The 25267-nt window shown below is 37.4% G+C and overlaps 1 protein-coding gene across 1 annotated transcript; it reads right to left on the reverse strand.

The window, feature by feature from the left end:
- Positions 1-838: 838 nt before the first annotated feature.
- Positions 839-25266, reverse strand: rundc3ab (RUN domain containing 3Ab). Its single transcript, XM_056470159.1, has 12 exons — positions 25062-25266; positions 24760-24882; positions 13784-13899; positions 13540-13667; positions 11926-12011; positions 11686-11775; positions 11505-11585; positions 7506-7668; positions 7265-7422; positions 4489-4608; positions 3415-3509; positions 839-2035 (listed from the first exon to the last, which is right to left on the reverse strand). Exons 1-12 carry the CDS (start codon positions 25067-25069, stop codon positions 1893-1895), a joined length of 1311 nt encoding a protein of 436 aa, XP_056326134.1. The 5' UTR covers positions 25070-25266; the 3' UTR covers positions 839-1892.
- Between the last annotated feature and the right edge of the window lies 1 nt (position 25267).

Raw genomic sequence — 25267 nt, forward strand, 5'->3', positions numbered from 1 at the left:
GCAGTTTTGGAGCATTTGATGTTTCCCCATTCAGACAGAATGCCCGAGCATACTGCCCGAGTTTCAAAGATGGCCGCAGAGTAAAATGACTTGCTTTAATGGGACTTTGGTAAAGCCTCATTCACACTACAAGCGACTCGCTGCGGCAAAGCAACAAGCGACCTTTCGTTTCAACGGAGAGTGAGCGACTTCCGGCGACCTCCATCTATGTGAGCGACAGCGACCATTGGCAACCAGGTGGGCGTGTCAAGTGACGCAACAAAGTTGAGAATCCTTCAACTTTATGCAAATGAAGAGCAACTTTCTTGAGCAACGGCCAATAGAACACCAGTAGAACTCACGTGATCTTCTCTCAGCTCACTCAAAGGCCGGTTGTATTTGTGCTGTATATCCCTAGACACCCCTGCATTTGAAGCAGCTCGCCACCCGAAGCGACAGGCAGCTACAAAGTCGCTGCTAGTCTGACTGAGGCAAAAGGGCTGATGGAGAGAATTTGACCAAGACACCCCAACTGTTTTATGAGAATTGCCATAATATTTTTAACGACCACAGAGAGTCAGGACCTCAGTTTAATGTGTCATCTCAAAGACAGCGCTCACTGACAGTATGGTGTCCCCTTCACTATACTGGGGCATTAGGACTCACACAGACCACAGGTTGAGCGCCCCCTGCTGGCCTCACTAACACCACTTCCAACAGCAACCTAGTTTTTCCATGTGGTCTCCCATCCAGGTACTGTCCAGACTCCACCCTGCTTAGCTTCAGTGAGTAACCGCTTTTTGGCTGCAGGGTGAACCGATGATACAAACAGTGAACATTTATGACTCAGTGGAAAACATTATGACAAAAATGGCAGTTTTATTGCGATTTTAAGTGACAAACAGCATAGTTTCCAATGGCTTTTAAAACCAAAACAAAAAGTGCAATGAATTAAAAAAAAAACTTCTAACTGAGGGTGAACAGCTGTCTAACACAACACACACACATTCTCAAACTAATAGACTTTCAGTTACACTGACAATGGAGGACGGGTGAATCTACCTTATCAGTTTTATATGTTACGATAAAACTTAGGCTTTCGGGAATTTGCTGCTAATATACCGAAGATGAATGTGGTTCACGCATTGGGGACAACAGATGACAAATAGATGGCGAACGTACAGTACAGTACAACAGTATGCAGATATATATGCATCCGCTACGATTACGTCAATCACTGTCAGTCATTCAGCAACAATACACTGCCAATCGTGTGCAGGACGCTCAAACAGGAAAGAAAAAGAGGAATAAGGCAGCGATTCCAGAAATGTCTTTCATTTTATTACCACCAGCAGACCGCAAAGTAAGACATACACATCATCTTGGCATGAGTTCTCTCTTTGTTTTGGCAGAGGAGGGATGTTCAGGCGAGAATTAACAACAAAAACGTGATGATAATGTCAACATACTATTATTATATAACTAGAATATGCTTTCTTTCACACACTGGTTAATTTCAGACTGTGATTTTGTATGTAGGTGTTTTGTAAGGAGATTTTTAAAGGGCAACAGAATTGTTGGAAAGCTGTGTTTGGGCTCTGAGACGTCCTATACTGTAGGGAAAAACAGGTCTCAGGTCAGTCAGTGCATAGTCCACAGTTTGCCTTCAATGGTTTCCACCTCAAGTCAGGAGAAAGAGCTGAGCAGCAAAGACATTCAGAGAGAAGCTCTGACACCATAAATTGGAGAGAAATATATCCCATCATAACTAGTAATATCTCTTCAAGGGAAAATAAATGATGTTTTCATGTGAATTTTGGAAAGTGGGTTACCCAGGCTGTAGCCGAGCCGCATATCTTTGGATGGCTTAGCTGGCAGGGCAGTTTCTCTCTGCTTGTGACATCTGGTGGTTTCTAGCTTGGGGTTAGAGCAGGACTGGGCTCTGCGCTGATGTTCACCAGACACTCCGTCGACCTCAAGCTTGGCAGGGACTTACAGCTGGGCAAAGAGGACATTGAGCCGCATAGACCTAGCATTGACGGAGTGTAGTCTTTTTCTGAAAAACAAAGAAATAAAGAGAATTATCAAACCCAAAAAAGTTTTTACATTTACTCACCCTAAAGTGGTTCCAGTATTTTTTTTTAACACAGAAGAAGACATTTGTTACAAACTGGTGGCCATTGACATCAATAGAGTGAAAGAAAACTATGAAAGTGAGTACTTTCTAAAGTCGGTCTCCAGCATTCTTCAAAACGTGTTCAGCAAAAGTAAAACATTCAAACAGGTTTGGAACATGAGGAGGGTGAGCAAATTGTGTCAGAATATTCATTTTTGGTGTGAACTATCCCTTTAGGGTGGTAAATAGATAGTTCAAACTGGCTAGTTATTGATGAAATTAACAATTGGATGTGCCAAAACTTTCTTCAGTTAAACAAAGAGAAAACTGAAGTGATTGCGTTTGGGAACAGAGATCAGGTTCTCAAGGTGAATGCGTACCCTGGCACTAAAGGTCAAACGACAAAAAATAAGGTCAAGAATCTTGGTGTGACTCTGGAGTCAGAGCTGAGTTTCAGTAGTCACGTTAAAGCAGTTAGTAAATCAGCATACTATCATCTCAAAAACATTGCAAGAATTAGATGCTTTGTTTCCAGTGAGAACTTGTTCAGGCTTTGATCAGCAGAAGGGTGGATTACTGTAACGGCCTCCTCACTGGCCTTCCCAAAAAGACAGTCAGACAGTTACAGCTCATCCAGAACGCTGCGGCCAGAATTCTGACCAGAACCAGGAAATCAGAGCACATCACGCCTGTCCTCAGGTCTTTACACTGGCTCCCAGTTACATTCAGAATAGATTGTAAAGTATTATTACTGGTCTATAACTCACTCAATGGCCTAGGACCTCAATACATTACAGATATGCTCACTGAATATAAACCTAACAGATCACTCAGATCATTAGGATCATATAAACTAGAAATGGGGGGTTTCAATTTTCCTGAGTTTGCTCGCGCAACAAATGGGCGAGCAAACAATGTCGACGTCACGCCGACATGGCTAAAGATTCGTTAACTGCGATTCATTCAAACCACTATGAGTCGACTCTTTTATAGATGAATCAATAGTTTTAAACAAGGTGCACTTTCAGATTTAAGCCTTAGCTGGATATTTCACATCACTTAGAGTTGTGTTACACACTGCATGGAAGGTCATTTTCAAAAACCCATAATAGGGGCTATTTAAAACTGGTAACCATTGACGTCCATAGTAGGAAAATACAATGGTTACCAGTTTCCATCTTTCTTCAGTATATCATCTTTTATGTTCAACAGAATAAAAAAAAAATCCTCAAACAATTAAAGGGTGAGTAAACAATGATAGATTTTTGGGGGGGTGAACTATCCCTTTAAATTGGTTGGCAGTGGATTTTAAGCTGTACCTGCTGTGCACCAGGATTTTCCATTCTGTTTTCGTTCTGTCCTCTGAGAATCTGTGGTTAGGCTGATATGGGGCTCCGGGCTGGGAAAACTACCCCTAAAAAGAAAGCAATGACAGAGCATTATTGTATTTGCCAGTAAATCTTCTTTACTGGCATACTTCCCAATCTACAGTACATTCAAAAAAAGATTTTTACTGTGTGTTCAAACTACTTAAAATGAACTGAAAAAACACAAATCTTGAGATTTTATTGGGGACAACTTTTATGTTCAATCTACTTAAATTTGTTAAGTTGACTTAATAGATTTGTGTTGGGAAAACTTGTATGAATTGTATGAAAAAATGCTGGGATCCACACAATCAATCAATTTGTGTTGGGACAACATGAGGGAAATAAGGTAACCGATTAGTTTTAACAAATTTAAGTGGATTGAACATAAAACAATTAAGTTGTCCAAAAAAGCTTTATAATTGTGTTGTTGCAGTTTGACCTCGACTTATATTTTGAGTAAGCTGTTGAGCCATATTTGTAATATGATGGAAAGTCCAAGGAAGGTTTATTCAACATAGAATGGTCAGGCAAGCAACGGTCAACACCGGCAAACAGATGTATACAGGCAAATCTAGAATCGTGTTCATACAACATATAGTCAAAAAGCAGGCAGCAGACAACGTTAATAAACAAAACAACAAAGCAAGGATCTAACATGGCAAGACAAGGAAAGGAAAACGCATCATAAAGTTCACAAACAGATAAACAAGACTCAGCCAAGATATGTGTGTGTGTGTGTGTGTGTGTGTGTGTGTGTGTGTGTGTGTGTGTGTGTGTGTGTGTGTGTGTGTGTGTGTGCGCGCTGTATTTAAAGTCCATGTAATCAGTTTGTAATGATCCTCTAGCTGTGTGAGAGTGTGATCAATGGAATGAGGAACCGGTGTGTGTGTGAGCGGTGCATGACTGGACATGTAGTCCATGCAACAGCGGATTTGTTGTTATTTAGCAATCTGCATTATTACCAGTGATCTGCAAGGATTAGATCGCTGGTGATTGTGACAATATTAAAAGTAAATACATCACCTGTGGTACAGTTTACTGTCTTCCTGGTTGTTGTAGCTTTGGAGTGATGGCCATTGGTTAACAAGAGGGATTGACAGATCCTTAGAAAGTGGATGTGATTCGCCTGGAATCAGACTTGTCCTGCAATTCAATTACAGACCAAAACATATAGTTTTGATATATAAATGATATATTTAAGGAATGAATATTGTAATTCCTGATTTTTGAGATGACTGTCTGCCACACTGTTTTTTACCAGCATACTGTTGGAAAAAACAAAGCAACGTTTAGACTTTCAAATGTATCAGAGATAGAATATTTAAAACTAATCATGCCACTTCATTTGAATTAATCAATTAATTTATTAATAAACTTAGTATGATCTGAAAGCTATTTGCATGAAGCAAGTTTTTTTCTCTTTCTGAAAATAGTAAATAGAGTTTGTTGCTTTAAACAACATAAATGTTAACGCAAAGAAAATAATAGCATATACAGAGAAAAACTAATATTAAATATTTAAATTTTTATTTACTTCAACTTTATTTACTAAAATAACTAAAAACTAAATAGACATATATAAAAGCCAATTCCTGCCATTGAATCATTTTTTAAAAGTAAACGAGGATGATTAATGGCGAGCATGATTAATAGCGGACAGGCAATGTGCAAAATTAGAAAAATACTCATTTATTATGCAACAAAATCAAGTTTACAGAGTTTTTCAAGCAGGAATGTAGTTATTTTTAAGTCAAGTCTGCAGTTTATGTATCAGAATAGCACGTCTTTAAAAACTTGCTTCGGACTATGAGCTCCAGTCACTCAGCGGCAGCTCTGCAAACAGTTCCTCACCGAGAGAAGCTTTATTTTGGCCAGACCATCTCAGGACCTGCCGCTGGATCTCAGTGCACTTTGGACGTCTTGCATCTCTCTGTTGTTAAAATGTGATATATAATTCATCTTGTGTGTATCTAATGGTTAGTCATTGGTCTTTTGATTTGTCTATTATTTGTCCTCAGGTGTTTTTTTTGGCAGAGCGCGGAATCTGCGATCGTTACTTTTTTTGTATTGTGACGCAGTTCCTAGAGAAACGGAATTTTAAATGAGTAAACAGTGGTGGCTTGTTTTTTCTACCACTTGCTGAATGGATGTTGTAATGTAGGCATTTCATTCAGAAAGATCAGGAAAAGTGGTTTTAGTCGAGTTATTGCAACCTAACAGACTCTGCTCACCATTTCTGTTTGTTGTCAAAACTGACAGTTGAACTAGCGTGGTTAGGTATGCTAGCCATGTCCATTATCTCAAAATCAAGTAATCTGAGAATTTAACTGAAAACAAACAGGAAATGCATTTTCAGATTTCAATTAAAGATTAGAAAGGCAAACTATTTTTTTTCCTAATGACATGCACAGATGAATTGTTCACCACAAAACTAGTAAGGTGAGCTAACAAAATCATGTTGTTAGTTTTGATTTCTTAGGGACTTTAATGCATGGAGAGCCGTTGATTATCCCCTACATATTACATTGTCAGAATTCTGACTTTATAACTCAGAATTCTGAATTTTTATCCCTGAATTCTGACTTTATATCATGCAATTGTGACTTCATTTATCAGAATTGCGACTTTATCAGAATTGTGAGTTTATATTTCCCAATTCTGACTTAATAATTTGCAATTTTAAATGTACATCTCACAATTTTGACAAAAAAAGTCAGAATTGCGAGTTTGTATCATGCATTTCTGAGCTAAAAACTCGCAATAACCTTTTTCTTATTCAGTGGCGGGAACATGCTTCTATAAAAACTAATAACATAACATAAACAAAAGCAAATTCAATCTATTAAAACAAATATTAAAATAAAAGCACAAAATAAAAACTAATTGTTGTAAGATTTCCTGACATATTCATGAAATCACGAAACACTGGTTTATTATTAGTAAAGAAAAGCTTATTTTTTATTTAATTTAGTAAAAATGCATTCATTTTTTTCTTCTTTGTGTTTGTGTGTAAGTTGAGATTCACCAGACAGAATTCTGCTGTCATGAACAACGACAGTGAACTAAATTGAATTGATTCATCAAAATGAATGCTAAATTTGTATATAAATATTGAACATGTAATAAATATGCTTAAACATTCATTGACAGTATATATATTTTAATATGATGGTGCTGATATATTGAACAACTAGACGTATACGTCTAAACCAGGGGCTGTCCAAACTTGATCCTGGAGGAAACTTTTCCAGCAAAGTTTAGTTTCAACCCTAATCAGACACACCTGGCTAGCTAATCAAGGTGTAAAACTGTGGTCACACTAAAGTTTGAGCATGCAAAAATCTGTCGTACGGCACTGCGAAAAGGGGCGGGATTAAATAAGATGATTAGACATTAAAACAAAGCAAGTGATTGGTCAATATTTTAAATTTCTGTACAGAGAGATCATCTTTTGATCTTCGATCGGTCTCCCACAGTCACGTGATGCGATTTTGCAGGTTAAAGTTCACCATGCTTGAACTTTGCAACACAGCGAAACTTTTCGTACAAGCTTGCATTTTTGGTTTGTCGCATTCACAAGCATATGAATGGAAGTCTATAGGGCGAAAAGTGCAACATGACCAAGGCTTTACTAGGCTTTCTAGAAACATCCTTGCAGGTTTGTTGAGGCAAGTTGGAGCTAAAATCTGCAAGACACCAGCTCTCCAGGACCGAGTTTGGACACCCCTGGTCTAAACCGACTGATCCAAACTAATTCCATCAATTTTAAGCATCAGTAGAGTGTGTTTGCAGCGCTCACAGTTGTTCCTGCAGCTCCAGTATGATGTTCTCTAGTTCTCTCTTCTCTTTCTGACTCTGTTGCTGCAGTTCTTCTAGTCCAGCCGTGAGTTTCTTATTCTCCATCTCCACGTTCTTCAGCTGGGACTCCCGCAGCCTCACCAGCTCCTCAAGGTACCCCTAAAAGAATCGCGAAAACTCTTCAGCACACCGAACATTATGAGCACTCACTATACGGAGATCTTGTTGTTGTGCGTTTTTACCTTTTGTGCATTGACGATCTTGAACCTCTGCTCCATCTTTCGGCACTTGTTCCTCCAGCTCTCCTCATCTGTGACCAGAGGGATGTAGGGATGCTCCACACTGTCATCACTGTTACTGCTGTCCACGCTCTGACCATCTTCATCGTCACTGAGGTAATCATAACTGAACACAACAGAACAACATTTTTCTTTGAGGTACAGCAAAAAGTTATGATTTTATTTGGCAAAGCTGAGATTGAAAGCATAATACACTATGGATACACTGTGTGTGAAAGCAATACAGTTAAATCTAAAGCCAAGCTTGGACGTTTGGTGAAGACAGCCATGAGAATCATAGGGAAAAGAGCTATCAGTTCTTAATGAAGCTATAAAAATATTAGCTGAGCCCTCGCATAGTTCATCTTGTGAGTGTGAGTTACTGTCAAGATCACCAGCAACCTAGCCTGTGCAGATCGCTGGAGAACTACGTATATGGCAATTTAATGAACTACAACTCCCATCATGCACCTCAGACACACCAGTTCCTGGTTTCCCCTGATTACACGCTCACAGCTAGAAGCTCATGATGGACTAATCAGATGGACCATATAAACAGCACACACACAGAGACTTTGTTCAGTCTTGTTAGCTGTAAGTGAGCAATTCTAAGCGTTTTCCTTGCCTTGTCTAGTCTGTTTTGACCATTGTTTTGTTGTTTTGCTGAATTTCTTGACCAGTGACTTTGACTACACTTTGGATGACCTACATGCTGTCTGTCCCTGTTTTGACCTATGACAATTGTCAAATAAAGCTACATTTGTATCCTCAACATCGTTGTTCACCAACTCATTACAGTTACTGCCTTCGTAGACTATACAGGTTGCCTGTGTGCAGATACAATCGTTTCTTAGAAATCTTTCAACCTACATCAGTTAGACATTTTACTGTGTAATATTTGTGATGGTGTCTGAATGTTTGTGTTGATTTGTGTATGTTTTTGTTCAAGGTATGCAAATGTGGGCCTATGGTTCAAGACAAATTTCCTCATTGGAAAAATAGTGTAAACAAACAAAGATCTTACTGCCACAGCAACACTGCAGTATATAATGTGCGAGGGCTGCATGCTAATTGTGTAATCGTGATTATTTCAAACATTTCTTTTATTTCATTACTGGTTCCCACTCTAATGAACTAGCAAAGAGGTAATAACATCAGTGATTAACCACAGCCAATGAGAGAGCAGCATCCACTTGTGGGGGTATCTGCAGGCCAGGGGGTGAAGTTAAAAGCACTTTTTTCGGTCTATTTGGACCCATGAAATGAAGTAAAAACTAATTGAAATTTAGCAGCAGCACCCGTGTCTGTCATCTGATCAATATTAAAATAGGGTCGACAAAGAAAAAGGTTTGAGAGAAATTGCTAAATCCCTTTAAAGCTAGGTGAGCAAAATAAGTCCATTTTCTACCCCACAAAAGGCTTCTTTCTCATTATGTAGTTAATAACAAAATATATAGTACGTGACCTTGAGTTGTTCTGATGTCACTTCTCATGTGTTTGGTTGTGAGATGTAGTTTGTAGATTGAGACAACGTTGTCTGTGATTCTTCCTATTGTAAAATCATGTGGTGTGAAACACACATTCATTGATCCATCCTACAGTGTAAACAGCACAAACAGAACACTACCCCAGATCAAGCGGCAACCTCCCGCTCTCCCTCAAAAGGTAATACGGAAGCAGTGGTGTAAAGAAACAAATACAAATACTCAAATTACTTTAATTGAGTAGTTTTTCTCAGGAATTGTATTTTACTAAGTAGTTTTAAAAATGTGTACTTTTACTTTCCCCTGAGTACATTTTAGTGCTGTATCAGTACTTTTACTCCACTATTTCCCTTCAACCTGCAGTCACTACTTTATTTTTTCTTGTCTTTGGGATTAGAAAAACCGTATCTGTGATTCCTGTCGAATCAAATCTCACATAGAAGGTAAATTGCCTCATAATGAAGTACCTCAAGACACGGGTGATTTATAATTGCAGCAAACTGTTGCGAAGAAATTGCAGCAAACTGTTGCGAAGAAAGAATTAAAGAAAGTCCAAGAAGATGTCCAAAATCTTTACATACAATGACACAGAGACTGTTTAGATGCATGTCACTGATGAGAAAATGGCAACAACGTGGGGGTGTTGCATTTTGTTTGGAAATGAAAATTGGGTTTACATCCGAGCCCAACGTCCGGCCGACGTCAGTATTCAACGTCCAATATGGATTAAACCAAATATCAACATCTAATGATGTTACAGCTTGACATTGTGTGGACATTACAACTATGACATCTATCAGGATTTTGGTTACCATACTTGACAAATAAACGTTGGTTAAAATATTGGCTCGACATTGGATTTTGGTCACTTTCCAACACAACCTAAAATCAACCAAATATCAACGTCATTTAACGTCATTTTTGGACATCAAAATAACGTTGGTCTTAAGACGGTGGCTTATTTATTAAGGCTGATGTGAGGTACTTTTGGCGGTGGTGACCTGCGGTGCCACTGTGTAATACTCACTACTCGCTACTCTTGAGTACTTTTGAAAGGTCTACTTTTTACTCATACTTTGAGTACCATTCACAACAGATACTTTTACTCTACTTGCACTACATTTTAGGCAAGTAATGGTACTTTTACTTTAGTATGATTTTTCAGTACTGTATGGAAGTGACTGTAACTGCAAATCATCGAAATTTCGCTAGTACTGGCTCCATAATAGAGCAAATTTTTATTGAACCCACTGTTATAATGGCCAACTTTACAGCAGAAAAAAACAAGTTTACAACCTGGTACAAAGAACAATTTTGGTTCATTTAGCTAATATAACCCTTCATGACAACTGAGGGGGTGAATTTTTTTTTATAACTCATCCGTTTTGTTTATATTAAGTTATATAAAGTCTGCATAATTAAGGGTGTGGCCACTTGAGTGACAGCTAGGTCTCGCAGGACACACTCACTTCACCACAGCTGATTCCAGCTGATTAGTCGCTGAACTCGGCATATACAACGTCTTTTTGTGTTGTTTTATGCAGCTTACACAGTCAACTGCTTTTTGGAATTATTTCTTACAATTATCAGATGATATGGCATGCTGTGCACTTAACTCTAAACTTAATCACAAACCATTGACGTGGCCTCCATTTCCCAGGTGAGTGAAATTATATACTTATATACCATCTCTATAAATGTATTTGTTTTATTAAAGTTAATTTATCATTTATATTTTTCTTTAGACCTGTAAAGCACTCCAGAATCTGACAGGTTGATTAGCAGTATAGAACAGTCATCTAAAACGTTGTCATGCAGTACTATGCCTGGATTTCATCAATAGCCTTGCATTTACTAACAGTATTTGGATGTAATTCGCGTTTTCCTTCTGTAGAAAAACTACATAAGAACAAAGCTTAGCGGCTCAATGTATTACAAAAGTGTTTTTAAAAGACTCAACACTTTACAAATTTAGTATACAACCAAGCACATGTGGTCAGAACACAAACAAGTCGCAGGTAATGAAGTACTAAGCGTTTCTCCCAAAGAAACGCCCATCTAAGCAGAATGCTAGCAGGTGTCTGTAGCTCCGCCTCTTTGCCCTTATTTGGTTACCCCCAGTTGGATTGATGACGCTCAAACAAAATGGGACCGGTTGGCCACACCCACTTTTAGCTTCATTTTGCGCTCTTCAGAAACCTATGAGTAACGTCACGGATACTATGTCCATATCTTTTACAGTCTATGCCCCAGATAGTCATGCACTGTGAAAACATCTGTGACGCGATTACTTTGAAAATCGTGCAGTCTGAACTCAGCATGAGCTGAATGTCAAATTAAAATATTCAAAAATAGTGATTAATGCAGCCCTATTATACAGAGAAATATACATAAAATAAATTAAATTCTAAATAAATAAATTCCCTAAGCTATTCCCTGTAAGCAACAGAGCTGTACAATAGAAATAAAGGTTCTTTACCTTTGAGTGAATTTAAGATAAGGAGTGTAGTCAATAACAGCCTCAGACTTCCCATCCAGAGCCTCCCCTTTCAAACAGAAACTGAAAAGAGCAGAACAACAAAGTTCACACAACACTTCACAGAATGACATTCAAAACCTGCATTTAAGTATCATAAGCTTTACATGATCCATCATCTTACCTAAAGTCAATCGCACCGAGTCCTATAAGCATTCCGGTTAGGACAGTGGCTTCTTCTCGCAACATTATGGCACCCTCGTCGTAAAACCTCCTGCAAACACGTAATTCATAACGCAATAACATTTTAATGCGCTATTTACTGTATTCAACAGTTTAGCATTCTATAAATAGTCCATTGCATAAACAGATTAAAATAGTATGATTAATACTGAGTTGTTGTTTTTTTGTTCTTTGATCTGACCTTGTTGTACGGCTGTCTCGCAAAGCTGTGGCGATGTATTCGGACAGACGCTTTTCCATCAGTGCAACCCGCAGCCATGCTCTTCCCTAAAGATCCACATAAATGACAATTCACAGCAAGCGTCACTATACAAACCTTACAAAAAAAGGGAGAAACTGTGGAGCTTTTCAGGTGACCTTGGAGAAACCGAGTGGGTTTTGGGTACCATTTACACTAGTGGATTTTCATTTTCATGGGAAACACCCATACACTCTCACATTCACACACACTCTTACTCTACGGCCCATTTACCTTACTTAATTCATCTATAGCGCATGTCTTTGAACTCTGGGGGAAACTGAAGCACCTGGAGGAAACCCACGCAAACACAGGTAGAACATGCAAACTCCACACAGAAACGCCAACTTGCCCAGCCGGGTCTCGAACCAGCAACCTTCTTGCTTTGAGGTGACAGTGCTAACCACTGAGCCACCACTGATCACAGTGATTTAAAGACAAAAGTCAAGTCAAGTTTGAACGGCACTGTGATCTGCCGATGTTTAAAGTCATGTTGTGTGAACTAAGCTTTAAGGAGTTGAAATTCAGATATGGTATAAATGGTTGGTTTCCGACACACAGTGTACACTGTTGACCACTTACAGCAAACTAAGCTTTCTGACTAGTGCAGAGCAGACTCTTGGAAAGGATGGGTTAAAGAGACTAGATCCTTAAACAAACTCTTTCAGGATTAGTTCATGAAAATTATGTTATTAATTACTCTTCCTCATGTCCTTCCAATAACCTGAGACCTTCATTTATTTTCAGCACACAGATGAAAATACTCTTTGTCAGGTAACAGTGTGTTTACCATGGGCAATTCAACGTTTGTGTGTTGCATGGCTGAATGTAATGACAATATGTTGTACTGCCCAAATGTAAATGTGTACCCCGACCTGACCTGTGAGAGAAAACACAGGCAAATAAAGTCATTTTCACTGTACACAAAATTATTCTTTGGAGCTTCGTATGATTACATTTGAACCACTGAAGTTACGTGGAATATTTTGACAATGTTTTCGGTTCCTTTTCTGGACTTTTCTGCACATCTCTGAACCACTGCTGTCTATGGAGGGTCAGGGAGCATCTAAAATATTTTAATTTGTGATCCAAAGATAAAGGAGGATTGTAGTGGCGCAGTAGGTAGCAAGAAGGTCACTGGTTCGAGCCTCGGCTGGGTCAGTTGCCGTTTCTGTGTGGAGTTTGTATGTTCTCCCTGCATTCGTGTGGGTTTCCTCCGGGTGCTCCGGTTTCCCCCACAGTCCAAAGACATGTGGTACATGTAAATTGGGTAGGCTAAATTGTCCGTAGTGTATGAGTGTGCATGGATGTTTCCCAGAGATGGGTTGCAGCTGGAAGGGCATCCGCTGCGTAAAACAAATGCTGGATAAGTTGGCGGTTCATTCTGCTGTGGCGACCCCAGTTTAATAAAGAGACTAAGCTGAAAAGAAAATGAATGAACTTTCATTTTAGGGTGAACTAACCTTGTATTTTAACTTGGATGTAAGATATAAACACTTTGTAGAAGTTCTCCCAAGCACAAAAAGGAAGTATGCCTATAGAGATTTGCACACCCACCTTTGCTCGTGAAGAGTTGATGTTCTCCATGTTCTCAATGCTGCTGATGCAGTTATTGGGCACTTTACTGCAGGCCAGACGGATGAAATCCCAAAAACTGCGCTGGCCATCGAACCAGCTGCCAGAGCCTGCAAAAGATAAATAAATAAATAAATAAATAAATATGTAGGATATTGCAAGCTTAAATATTTTCTTAGCTTTCTTAAGCAATACAGGCGAATCTGTGAACTAGTAGACTTTTTACCTTTAAAACGGTGGCTGAGGATGTGCTCTAGAATAGCAGCAAAGTTAATGAACTCTTCAGAAGAGTCATCAATGGGCTCTGCGGTGTACTTTTCCAACAGTGTCTTCACAGAAAACCTGCCATATGACCAAAATAGGGCACATAGGTTACCCCTTTTTTCATATTTAATATAAGTATTTTGTGTCCCCAGAATGTGTCTGTAAAGTTTCAGCTCAAAACACCCATCAGATTATTTATTATAGCTGTTTGAAGTGTCTATATTTTAGCTGGAAAAAAGGTTTTGCTGTTTTTTTTGTACTGGCCCTTTAAGGCTAGTCCTCATACACATACACACACACACACACATAGCTTAGACGCAGACACACACACACACACACACTTAGCTCAGACACGCAGACACACACACACACACAGCTCAGACACGAAGACACACACACACAGCTCAGACACGAAGACACACACACACACAGAGAGAGAGAGAGAGAGAGAGAGAGAGAGAGACAGAGAGAGAGAGCGCGTCAAGCTTTGCACTCGTTTTGCACGCATGTGACATGATACTGGTAATATCCACTGCTGTATGGATATCTCTTATATTAATGTATATTAATAACCGGGATTGAAGCGTCTTCCTTTATAATTGTTCTGACATGCGGCTGTGCTGATTAAGTGCATCTGAAGTGAATCGCTGTAATTCATTACACACATGCTCTGTTTTAAAACATTTTAAACATGTAAAACTCACTCTTGATCACGTTTGATGATGATTGATGAACCTAGCAAACTGAACACACCTTTTATTCCCGGCTGCTTTGCGCTCGTCCTGTCTTGATTATATGATTATACACGTGACTACCGGACATGTTAATGCGCAGCTGTCAATCAATATTGGTGGGCGGGGGGACCGCACTCCTACGTAAAGTTGCGGTCGATCTGAAAACAGCTCTAATTGGTCCACCGTTTTTATGTCATCAAATTTGAAAAAAAAGGACTGGGTGTGTTTATTTCACCCCAATATGACAGTTTATACACTATACTTACACACATTTCTGTCCAAACAGCTTGAAAAGTAAATTTTTCACCATAGGTGCCCTTTAAAGATGAAATGCAGCCATATGTAATTCTGGCTACATAATTCGCAATCTCCAAAAATGTATATAGAGCTACGTTTTCAGAATGAGCCAATGTTGCTTATGGAACATGACTGAATTCTCATATCAAGAATTACACTTTAACATATATATTTTTTTTAAGAGCACTTATCTCATGAACTGAATTTAAGTAATTTTTTTTACACACAACTGCATGTTATTCATAGTTCATTTAAATCTATTGTTGCTTAAAATTACATCAAATTCAAGTAGTTTTATTTAATTATATCCACTTAAGTAGAATTTACTGTATGTAGATCTAAAGGAGTCATTTCATAATTATGTCTTCTATTGTCTTTGAAATATGGCTTGGAGTACTGCTAAATGTACTGAACAGTAACTTTTATTAACACTGATATACAATGCATGTAAATATTCACTCACCAGCCACTTTATTAGGTACCTTACTAGTAACTGGTTAGACCCGCTTTAGCCTTCAGAACTACTTTAATCCTTTGTGGTGTAGATTCAAGGAGGTACTGGAAATATTCCTCAGAGATTTTGGTGCATATTGACATGATAGCATCATACAGTTTCTGCAGATTTGCTGGCTCCACATCCATGATTCGAATCTCCCGCATCCCACATCCCGAAGGTGCCCTATTGGATTTAGTTCTGGTGACTTAGGAGGCAATTTAAGTACAGTGAACTCATTGTCATGTTCAAGAAACCAGTCTGAGATGATTCACGCTTATCCTGATGGCATGGCGCATTATCCTGCTATAAGTAGCCATCAGAAGATGGATATACTGTAGTCATAAAGGGACATGGTCAGCAACAATACTCAGGTAGAGCGTGGCGTTGACACAACGCTCAATTGGTACCAATGGGCCCAAAGTGTGCCAAGAAAATATCCCCCACACCATTACACCACCAACACCAGCCTGAATCATTGATAAAGGCAAAATGGATCTATGCTTTCACGTCGTTGATGCCGAATTCTGACCCTACCATCCGAATATCGCAGCAGAAATTGAGACTCATCAGGCCAGGCAACGTTTTTCCAGTCTTCTATTGTCCAGTTTTGGTAAACCTGTGCAAATTGTAGCCTCAGACAGGAGTAGCACCCAGTGTGATCTTCTGCTGCTGTAGCCCATCTGCCTCAAGGTTGGACATGTTGTGCGTTCAGAGATGCTCTTCTGCATACTTCGGTTGTAACTGATTATTTGAGTTACTGTTGCCTTTCTATCAGCTCAAACCAGTCTGGCCATTCTCCTCTGACATCAACAAGGCATTTGTGCCCACAGAACTGCCGCTCACTGGACGGTTGTGCTTGAAAATCGCAGACTAGATCAGCAGTTACTGAAATACTATTACCAGCCCGTCTGGCATCAACAACCATGCCACGTTCAAAGTCACTTAAATCACCTTTCTTCCCCATTCTGATGCTCGGTTTGTACTGCAGCAGATTGTCTTGACCATGTCCACATACCTAAGTGCATTGAGCTGCTGCCATGTGATTGGTTGATTAGAAATTTGTGTTAACGAGCAGTTGGACAGGTGTACCTAAAAAAGTGGCCTCATGAAGTTACAGTTTAACTGTTAACTTACAATATATTTTAAACATATATTTACAACAATTATAATAGACCTTAGACAATAGTTATTACAAAGCATTTATTTAAACAATCTACAATTAAAATTTTTACAATTTAAAAATTTGTATAATTACAAAGTACTTAGAATGTTTAACGTGTACTTTATTTACATTTGAAATAAACTAAACTTAAGTACACGTCTTTCTTACAAGAGATAACACAAGATTTTATGAGGTATTACTTGACACTGTAGATACAGCATTACTGCAAACCTTGTGGAATGTCTTTAATTTTATCCAAACTAATGTATTTAACAGAAACCATTTCAAATTCAGAAAGATATCTTAACTACACCCTAGTCTATACTTTAAAAACCTGCTGTGAGAAGCGGTGGTGAGTTAATAGCCAATGACGTGATGAAATGATGACTAATGCGATGTTCCCTTGAACTGTATGGATCGATGCATTAAATGAATCTTTCTGATAAATGACTGGACATTTTCTATTTAGTTACTTCCTGTACTTCACCCACAGATGGGTCATATGTATACTTTAACTGCAGAGTACTCAACTTTAGGGTGCATAACCAATTAGTGTGGTTTACTGTATGCCTACTTAATTATTTATTTAACTTTATTTCTTGGTTTTAAAGAGTCCATTCTAAACATATATCCCATTTAGGGTTGTGGGAATTCTAGAGCTGACCCCAGCATTTTTAGTGTGGTTTCTAAATAATTGAATGGTTATTATATTAAAATAAATAACATAACTAAAGCCATTTTAGTGACAGTGTATTGTGTGTTTTAGTAATATACAGAATATCATTTCATTTAATTGCATGAAATGAAATTGTGATATTTGTTTTTCCTGTCAATGCTAAAAGCAGCAGTGACTTCACTATCAATTGTTCTGATCCCAACAATGACTCTTTCAGTACAGCCCTCCACTGCAGTACAATAGGCAGAGTTTGACCTGACAGACAGTGACCAGAGAGAAAAACCTTCATTCCACTATAACTAGTATAGTATGTATCATTATTTTTTTATCATTATAATTATAGCCTTTACTTTACAAGGAAAAAGCACACTGAGATTCCAAATCTCTTTTACAAGAGTGTCCTGGCCAAGTTTAAGCAGTATACAGCAGTATATTCAACAGTTCTGTCTGGTTCTCGAATCTGATTGGCAGCAGATCAATAGACTCACTACAGTTTGACAAATATTGCAGCTGTTGGACAACATAATGTACTTTTGAGGCTTTTTTAGACAAGAATGCAGTTGTTTAGATTGCAACTATGCAGTTTATTTATAAGGATAGTGCCTATTTTAAATATTTATAATTTTGAACATTCAGCATGTTAGGGGCCATTAGCCTGTCATACTGAGCAGAGCAAAGACAGTTGCACCACAAAATGGCGACAGAGACTGCATAATAAGTCCTTAGGGGAGAAAAACTCAGTGTTTTCCAACTACAGCTCATCAAACTTAAAAGCGGCAAGTGACTTTCTAAGTCACCTTAGACGTTATGCTAGAGAATTATTAAAATACTAGCTTTAAAGTGACGTTTGTGAAGTAGCAATGGTTTCTACTGTTCTGATGTCAGATATCCTGATATGAATGAGTGGTGGAAAAAAGTAGTTATTCGTATAAAAACATTTTTGAGACTCTACATGTTTGATTTTCTTTTTTATATACTGTGCTGTCGAACTAAACGTATAAACGTAAATATCACACTCGTAGCAGTGCGATATGGATGTATATTGTCACTGGTGGGACACTAGCGCAACAAAGCATGCCTCCCACCATATATATTATATATATATATAATATACACACATATATATATATATATACATATATATATACACACACACATTCATTCATTCATTTTCTTTTCGGCTTAATCCCTATATTAATCTGGGGTAACAACAGCGGAATGAACCACCAACTTATCCATCTCTGGGAAATATCCATACACGCTCATTTACACACATACACAACGGCTAATTTAGCCTACCCAATTCACTTGTATCGCATGTCTTTTGACTGTGGGGGAAACTGGAGAATCCAGAGAAAACCCACGCGAACATGGGGAGAACATGCAAACTCCACACAGAAACAGCAACTGACCCAGCCGAGGCTCGAACCAGCAGCCTTCTTGCTGTGAGGCAACAGCACTACCCACTGCGCCACCACGTCGCCACACACACACACACACACGCACGCACGCACGCACGCACACACACACACACACACATATATACACATATATATATATATATACACATATATATATATATACACATATATATATATATATATATATATATATATATATATATATATATATATATATATATATATATATATATATATATATATATATATATATATATATATATATGTGTATATACTTACTGTACATAAAAAAAACTGTTATTGTCTTCAAGGGTTTGTGGAAAGATTAGGGTTAACTGTGGGTGATTCACCCTGATATGGAAATTCTGTCATCATTTACTCATCCTCCAGTTTCAAATTAATTATTCTTGGAAGCACACCTAAAGGTATTTTAATCAATATATGAGAGATTTCTGTTGGAGTCTTTTCACTCCAAACTCCCTTGTTTAAAAATACATCAATAAATCCACATGAATCAAATTAATCCATTTAATTTGATTGTCTGAATAAATAAAAATAAATTATTTACTTCACAGGGGATGCCAAATTTAATGCATTCTGTACCATTTCTGTAGAAACATACTCCTTTAGTTTTTGTATAAGTTTCAGAAAGTGTTTTTATTTTAGTATGGATAGTGGGAACAGCATGCGCAGAATTGTTTTTTTTTTTAATATGACATCATCAAAGGTGACTTAGTCATTAGAAACAGCTGCTTAGCAAAGGTACATTACAGTAATTCTCATATGTAGATTTTCAACTAAAGTCTGATGTTGTTCTTGCTGTTTGATTGTAAACTCAGGATCTAATTCTGGATATAAAATAAATGGCAGGATTTGGCTTTCAGCCATTGTCATCTTAAGTGAATAAAGTTTGTGTTCCTTCTGTTTCATTCATGTCGATGACGTCAGAGCTAGTGGGTGATCTCTATGCAGAATCTGCATCTGTTCGTGACTCTTTAGCTCCACCCACAGCACACCTCCATGAGCACAGCTAAAACTGTCTTTGAAGAAATCTGATACAGCCGTTTTGGAGATAAGAAGGATACAACACTATCCTATTGTTACTTATGGGGTTAGATCATCCAAAACTGAAAATCTAACATTCATTTAATCACCACTGGTCTATCAAAGATATAGGTGACTTTTTTATTCAGTAGAGCATTTGTATAATGCAAGTCAATGGTCACCTGTTTTGGGGATTAAAGTAAAACACATACAAACAACTCCAATTCAATCCCCATTACTCCTGATGACTAGGGAGGTCTTATTAAGCAAAATGGAAGGACTATGCAACATATTAAACATTATTTACTATATTATCAGCTTTAATTAGCTCACTAAACTCATTAGAAGCCACAGGGATTGAAAGGGCAAACATTGACATTGGATGAACATTGACCACGTATTCCTCAATATCTCAACGATTTATGAATATTCATATTTATACCCCTTCTCGCACTCTTAGATCAGCCAACTCCTTCTCCCTGGTGCCACCTCGCACTCAATTCAGCACAATGGGAGCCAGATCTTTTAGCTCTATGGCTCCTCGGCTATGGAACTCGCTTCCAATGGACCTAAAGAGCAGTGATAGTCTTCACATTTTTAAATCTTGTCTCAAGACCCATCTTTTTAAGCAGGCTTTCTTTTGACTATCTTTTATCATGCTATTTTATACTCACGATGCGTTTGTACCTGCAAATCCTTACGTGTTTTTAAAATTTTGTTTGGCAACATTTTATTAATTGTTTTAATTTGTTCTGGTATGGCTGTTGATGCTTGTTGTAAGGCGACCTTGGGTGTCCAGAAAGGAGATTCAGTGAATTAAATTAAAGTTTTATTTTTGCATGGACAATCCTTTTAAAACGAATTTAGGATTGGCAGAAACCGTGTTACATCCACTTTAAGCTTACTGAATATCAGCATTAATCTGTGAAAGGTGTTTACAGTCTTCAGAGAAGCTCATGCTTTCTTGATGTGCAAAAACTACCGTTTTAATCTTTTGTTACGCTGCACATTTGAGGTTTGTTCTCACGCGTGGAACAGTTATTCCTGAGCTTCTGTTAATATTCACTGATCAATGTGTAAATGTGAACAAAAGTCAAAATTAGGCCAAAATCTTTTCATATATCCTGAAATCCTTGAAAGGTTTGGAATAAACTAACTGTAAATATGTATATATATATATATATATATATATTTTTTTTTTTTTATTTGTTCTTGAGTCTTCCGTAATTTTAAAGCGTCAGAGATTTAGATGAATAGACTTTTACAAGAGGAACAGAAATGTCCCATAAATGTTTTCATTAAAAAAAGATCTCAATTTGATTCCAAATATGAACAAAAAAGGTTGGAAACAACATTAGAGTGAGTAAATAATGACAGAATTTCTATTTTGTAGTGAACTAAATGACGTACTAAAACAGGGATGCCCAACATTTTCTTAAGTAGGGCCAAAATCCCAACTTGATTGAGGCTAGTGAACCAAAGGTAAATACAGGTTGGGTTATTTACCATGGGTAATTTCCTAATTTGGCTAATAATGTGTAAAAATGACTAAAAAACATAGCTTTATATAAACTAATACAGTATTTTTAACATTGTATAATGAACTTATTACAGTACAAACAAAACATTCTAATTTGATGTCTTCTGCATAGTTCTCTATCCATCAAGTCACAGTATTTACATTTTAAAAATCTGATTAATTTACATTTAATTGAAACATTTAATTTCTTTTTTTTTTTTGTAGCTGAGCAATAAAACAAACAAAAAAGGTTGCGAAAAAGAGGTCAAACTAAATGACGATCTCCGTTTTAGTCATTCGCCTCAACCCTCTCCATCATACTCGCTCTCCTCTCAGATGGGATGGTGGGTCAAAGGTTACAATGAGCCAACTTTGGCCCACGGGCCCTACTTTGAGCATCTCTGTACTAAAATGTTAGCACATACACTCCTGAAAATAAATGATGTAGAAAGGGTTTTTCTCTGTGATGCCATAGAAAAACTATTCTGAAGAAGAGTAAAAAGTTCTGCTCTTCAAAGAGCCATCTTGTTCTTTGTGTGAAGAACCTTTTTTGTGAAATAGAAGGTTTTCATTAATGGAATGTAGGGATAGTTCATGCAAAAATGACATTTTCTCATCATTTACTCACAGTCAAGTGGCTCTGATGATGGAAACGGACATAAAAAGTGTAACGAACTGTACCATACCAAAGGACTCAGTAACACTGAGTTTTAAGGTATTCGCTCATGGATGGCATGCTTTTCACTACAGTGTCGGCAGACGTCTTCCTGACAATTATTGAAAAAGTTTGGTAAAATTTGAATGAGAAACACAGGAGAAACCATTTTGGAGCATAAAAGTATTTTATTATGCTCTATATTTTTTTATTTTAAAAAAATCAGTTGAAGTATGTAAGTGAAATCGTCTTCTAGTCTAAAAGATGGAGACATTTTGAAAGATGTAAAAAACACAGTGACTGCTAGCCAGTTTTGAGGAAAACACGACACAGCGGATTAGTTGTAACAGGGTGTTACTAATAATAATTACTAATTCCGCATATTTTTAGCCCATCATTGATTCTGTTTATTTACTTGTGTAAATGTGTGTAAATTTATATTTCAGTTTTTTAATTAATTTCAGTATTATTGACTAATATGAAAATATATATTTGATTTACAATACAGTTTGTAAAGTAATATTTTCTGTCTTTTAGTAGATATATTACATGAGAGACTTGCTTTGTTTACCAAATAAAGTGGATCTAATTGGATTTACATTGCAAACATTAAATACAAGTTAAAAATGTATAACTTTTTATTTCATATATTCAGGTTTTAGTTATGATACTCCCAAAATCATTCCGCATAAATCTGCAGAATTTTAACAAAATTCTGTGAAAAAAATGTCCCCAGATTCCGTCTGGCCATACTTATAAGCCACACACTGTTGGACACTAATTAAACTAACAAAATCATTTTTTAATTTTGAGTGTAATGTTGAGAACTTTTTATATAAAAAATGTTTTTTAATAAAAAATAAAAATTAAATTGAATATAATGCTAATAATGCAAATAAATGCATTGTATAATAATCAATAATAATGTAAATAAATTCAAATGTGTTTATCCAATAGGTAAATAAATAAACAAACATGCTGTGCTATGAATTTAAAAAAAAGAAGAGGAAATATACTATTTAAAGTAAACAGAAATTAAATTAACTGTGTGAAATCTGACTTTTTAAGTATGTGACACAACTAACCCTCTGTCTGTTACAACTAGCCTCGCAGGTAGGGTAAATAGTAACAATTTTACTCCTGGTACTTTTGTCAATACTGCACAGAAACCAGGGGTCTGTTCTTCATACAGTAGCTCGCTTAAATGATCTAAGATGATTTGGCAGATCCTGTTAATCTTGATAACTGATCTCTGGCTAATTTGGTTCTTCAAACAAGTTTGTGAATCAGATTAAAATGTCTGGATAAACTTACTGAGATCGCTGCATGTGTTGTGAAGGACAGATCTATTGATCCTCGAAATAATGATCAGCAATGCAACGATTGGCTGACAGCCTAATGACATCATCTGATTAATATTCAATTATCCATGTGAGCTAAATTACATAAAATTCGTAGTAAACTGTTTGTTAAATATGATACCAAAAACTTTCCATGTTTGTTGTGAGCTGCATGCTTTACACTTTCATGTGTCAAGAGTATTTAGCAATTTATTTAGTTTTACAGTTAGAGCGGATTTTCTTCATTATAGTAGCATGGTAGTATTATTCTAGCTGGTTTCTTAATCTGTGTAAAGAATAAATGGATGTTTACAAAAGCATTTTGATATTGGTAAAGGTGTCTGCAACTTTTGTGAAGCATCAAATCACCGTCATATTAACTGTCAGAACATGTTTATGACTGCATAAATGTATCATTCCTTTAAAAATTGGATAAAAGCGTCTGCTAAATGACTAAATGTAAATGTAAAAAAGAAAAGTCACCTATTGTGCATGCCTATCATACACAAATTGTACTAAAACAATCTATAAAGTTAATTTCAATAAATTTTCTCTTTAAACCACCTAGTGGCAGTCTTTGTACTTTTATTTCGGAGTGCCGATTGCATAAGTTTTGTTAATATATATATATATATTTTAACTTGGTACATACTTTCAGTATTATCTTTGCTTGGACTGACCCGATCTTATCCTGTTTATATGAAATAAGCCTGCTCCCGAGCAGGTTTGAGCTACCAGAACTGTTGCTATGACAACAATTCTCAAATCAGTTTTGAAGGACGAAACGATCCTGGATCATGTCAAATCATCAATAACCAAATCCAGCTATTTGAGTAATCCACGTACGAAGAACTGACCCCATGTCCGGCGATCATACAACCAGTGTTTTGTAGGAGAGGCTTGTGTGTTGTTGATAAAAAAAAACTATGGTTTGTCTAACCTCATTACTTTGGTTATTATTTGACCAAAAGGTGTTACTTTGTGCCCCCTATTTCAAAATTCTCCAGAGTATCTTCTTTTGTCTTGATCAGAAGAATCTAAGAGTTTTGACAGAACCAATATTATCAATGATTTATCAGAATTTTTATATCTAAAATCATCGTTTTATTCGTGATTCCTGTTTTGTGTGCTGCTCAGCAGGTGCCCCCGTCAGCCCTGCTGCTGCTGCTGCCCTTGCAGGAGAAGGTTGTCGTCATAGCAACGACATCATCCGGGGAACAGACATAAATCACATCGCGTGCAATGTCCGGTTTCAAGGATAATTTCGTGTCCAGAAACATTTGATGCAACACTTTTAACGACTGATAATATACGCAGATTCCTAAAAACAAACACTGCGGTACTCCAATATATTTAGCGTTCGGGTGTACACATTGTTGTATTTATGTTTGTCATAGACCTCACAAAACACATCTCAGTTATATTTAAGACGATGATTAAAATGTTCACCTTTGACATCAGCTTTTTCTAACTGAAGGTAACGAATAAAGCAGAGAATAATCTTTGTCATGAGTGACCGCATCCATGTTTATGACTCTGAAGGCCGTCAACACAGCAACACACATTTACAGCATCTGAAAGCTCTCACACTCACCTACAAACCGTGATTAGGTTTTTCCTCTCCACTGCGATGCTCCTGGAGAAGCCTTTCTTGGACTGTGCACCCATAGCCATCGCGGACTGCATGAAACTCTGCTCCATCCCACAGGACTCCTCCCTTACGCCACAAATACACACACAACCGCATTCAGAGACGAGGCATGATGACAGGCGAACACAGTCGACATGAAAACGCCATTCTCCGCTATCAAAGTGCAGATGGACAGTAGCTTTCTCCCTCTCCTCGCTAAAGAGACACACTGATGGCGACCGTCTGCACCCCTCCTCTATACTGACCTCATCATGATCTCAGCATCCAGCCGGTCGGCAAACCATTTTAGGATGATTCACATCGCTTTAACTCGCGGGAGAAGCGCAAATACGTGAACCAACAATTAAGCTAATTTCATTCAAATATTGCAATGCAAAGGTTATTCCGAGTGGTGCTGCGGGGATGCGCGTGAAGGACGCACAGACCTTTGAATGTTGAGACGCATTGAAGC

This window comes from Danio aesculapii, chromosome 12, assembly GCF_903798145.1.
Source record: "Danio aesculapii chromosome 12, fDanAes4.1, whole genome shotgun sequence".
NCBI classification, from domain to species: domain Eukaryota; kingdom Metazoa; phylum Chordata; class Actinopteri; order Cypriniformes; family Danionidae; genus Danio; species Danio aesculapii.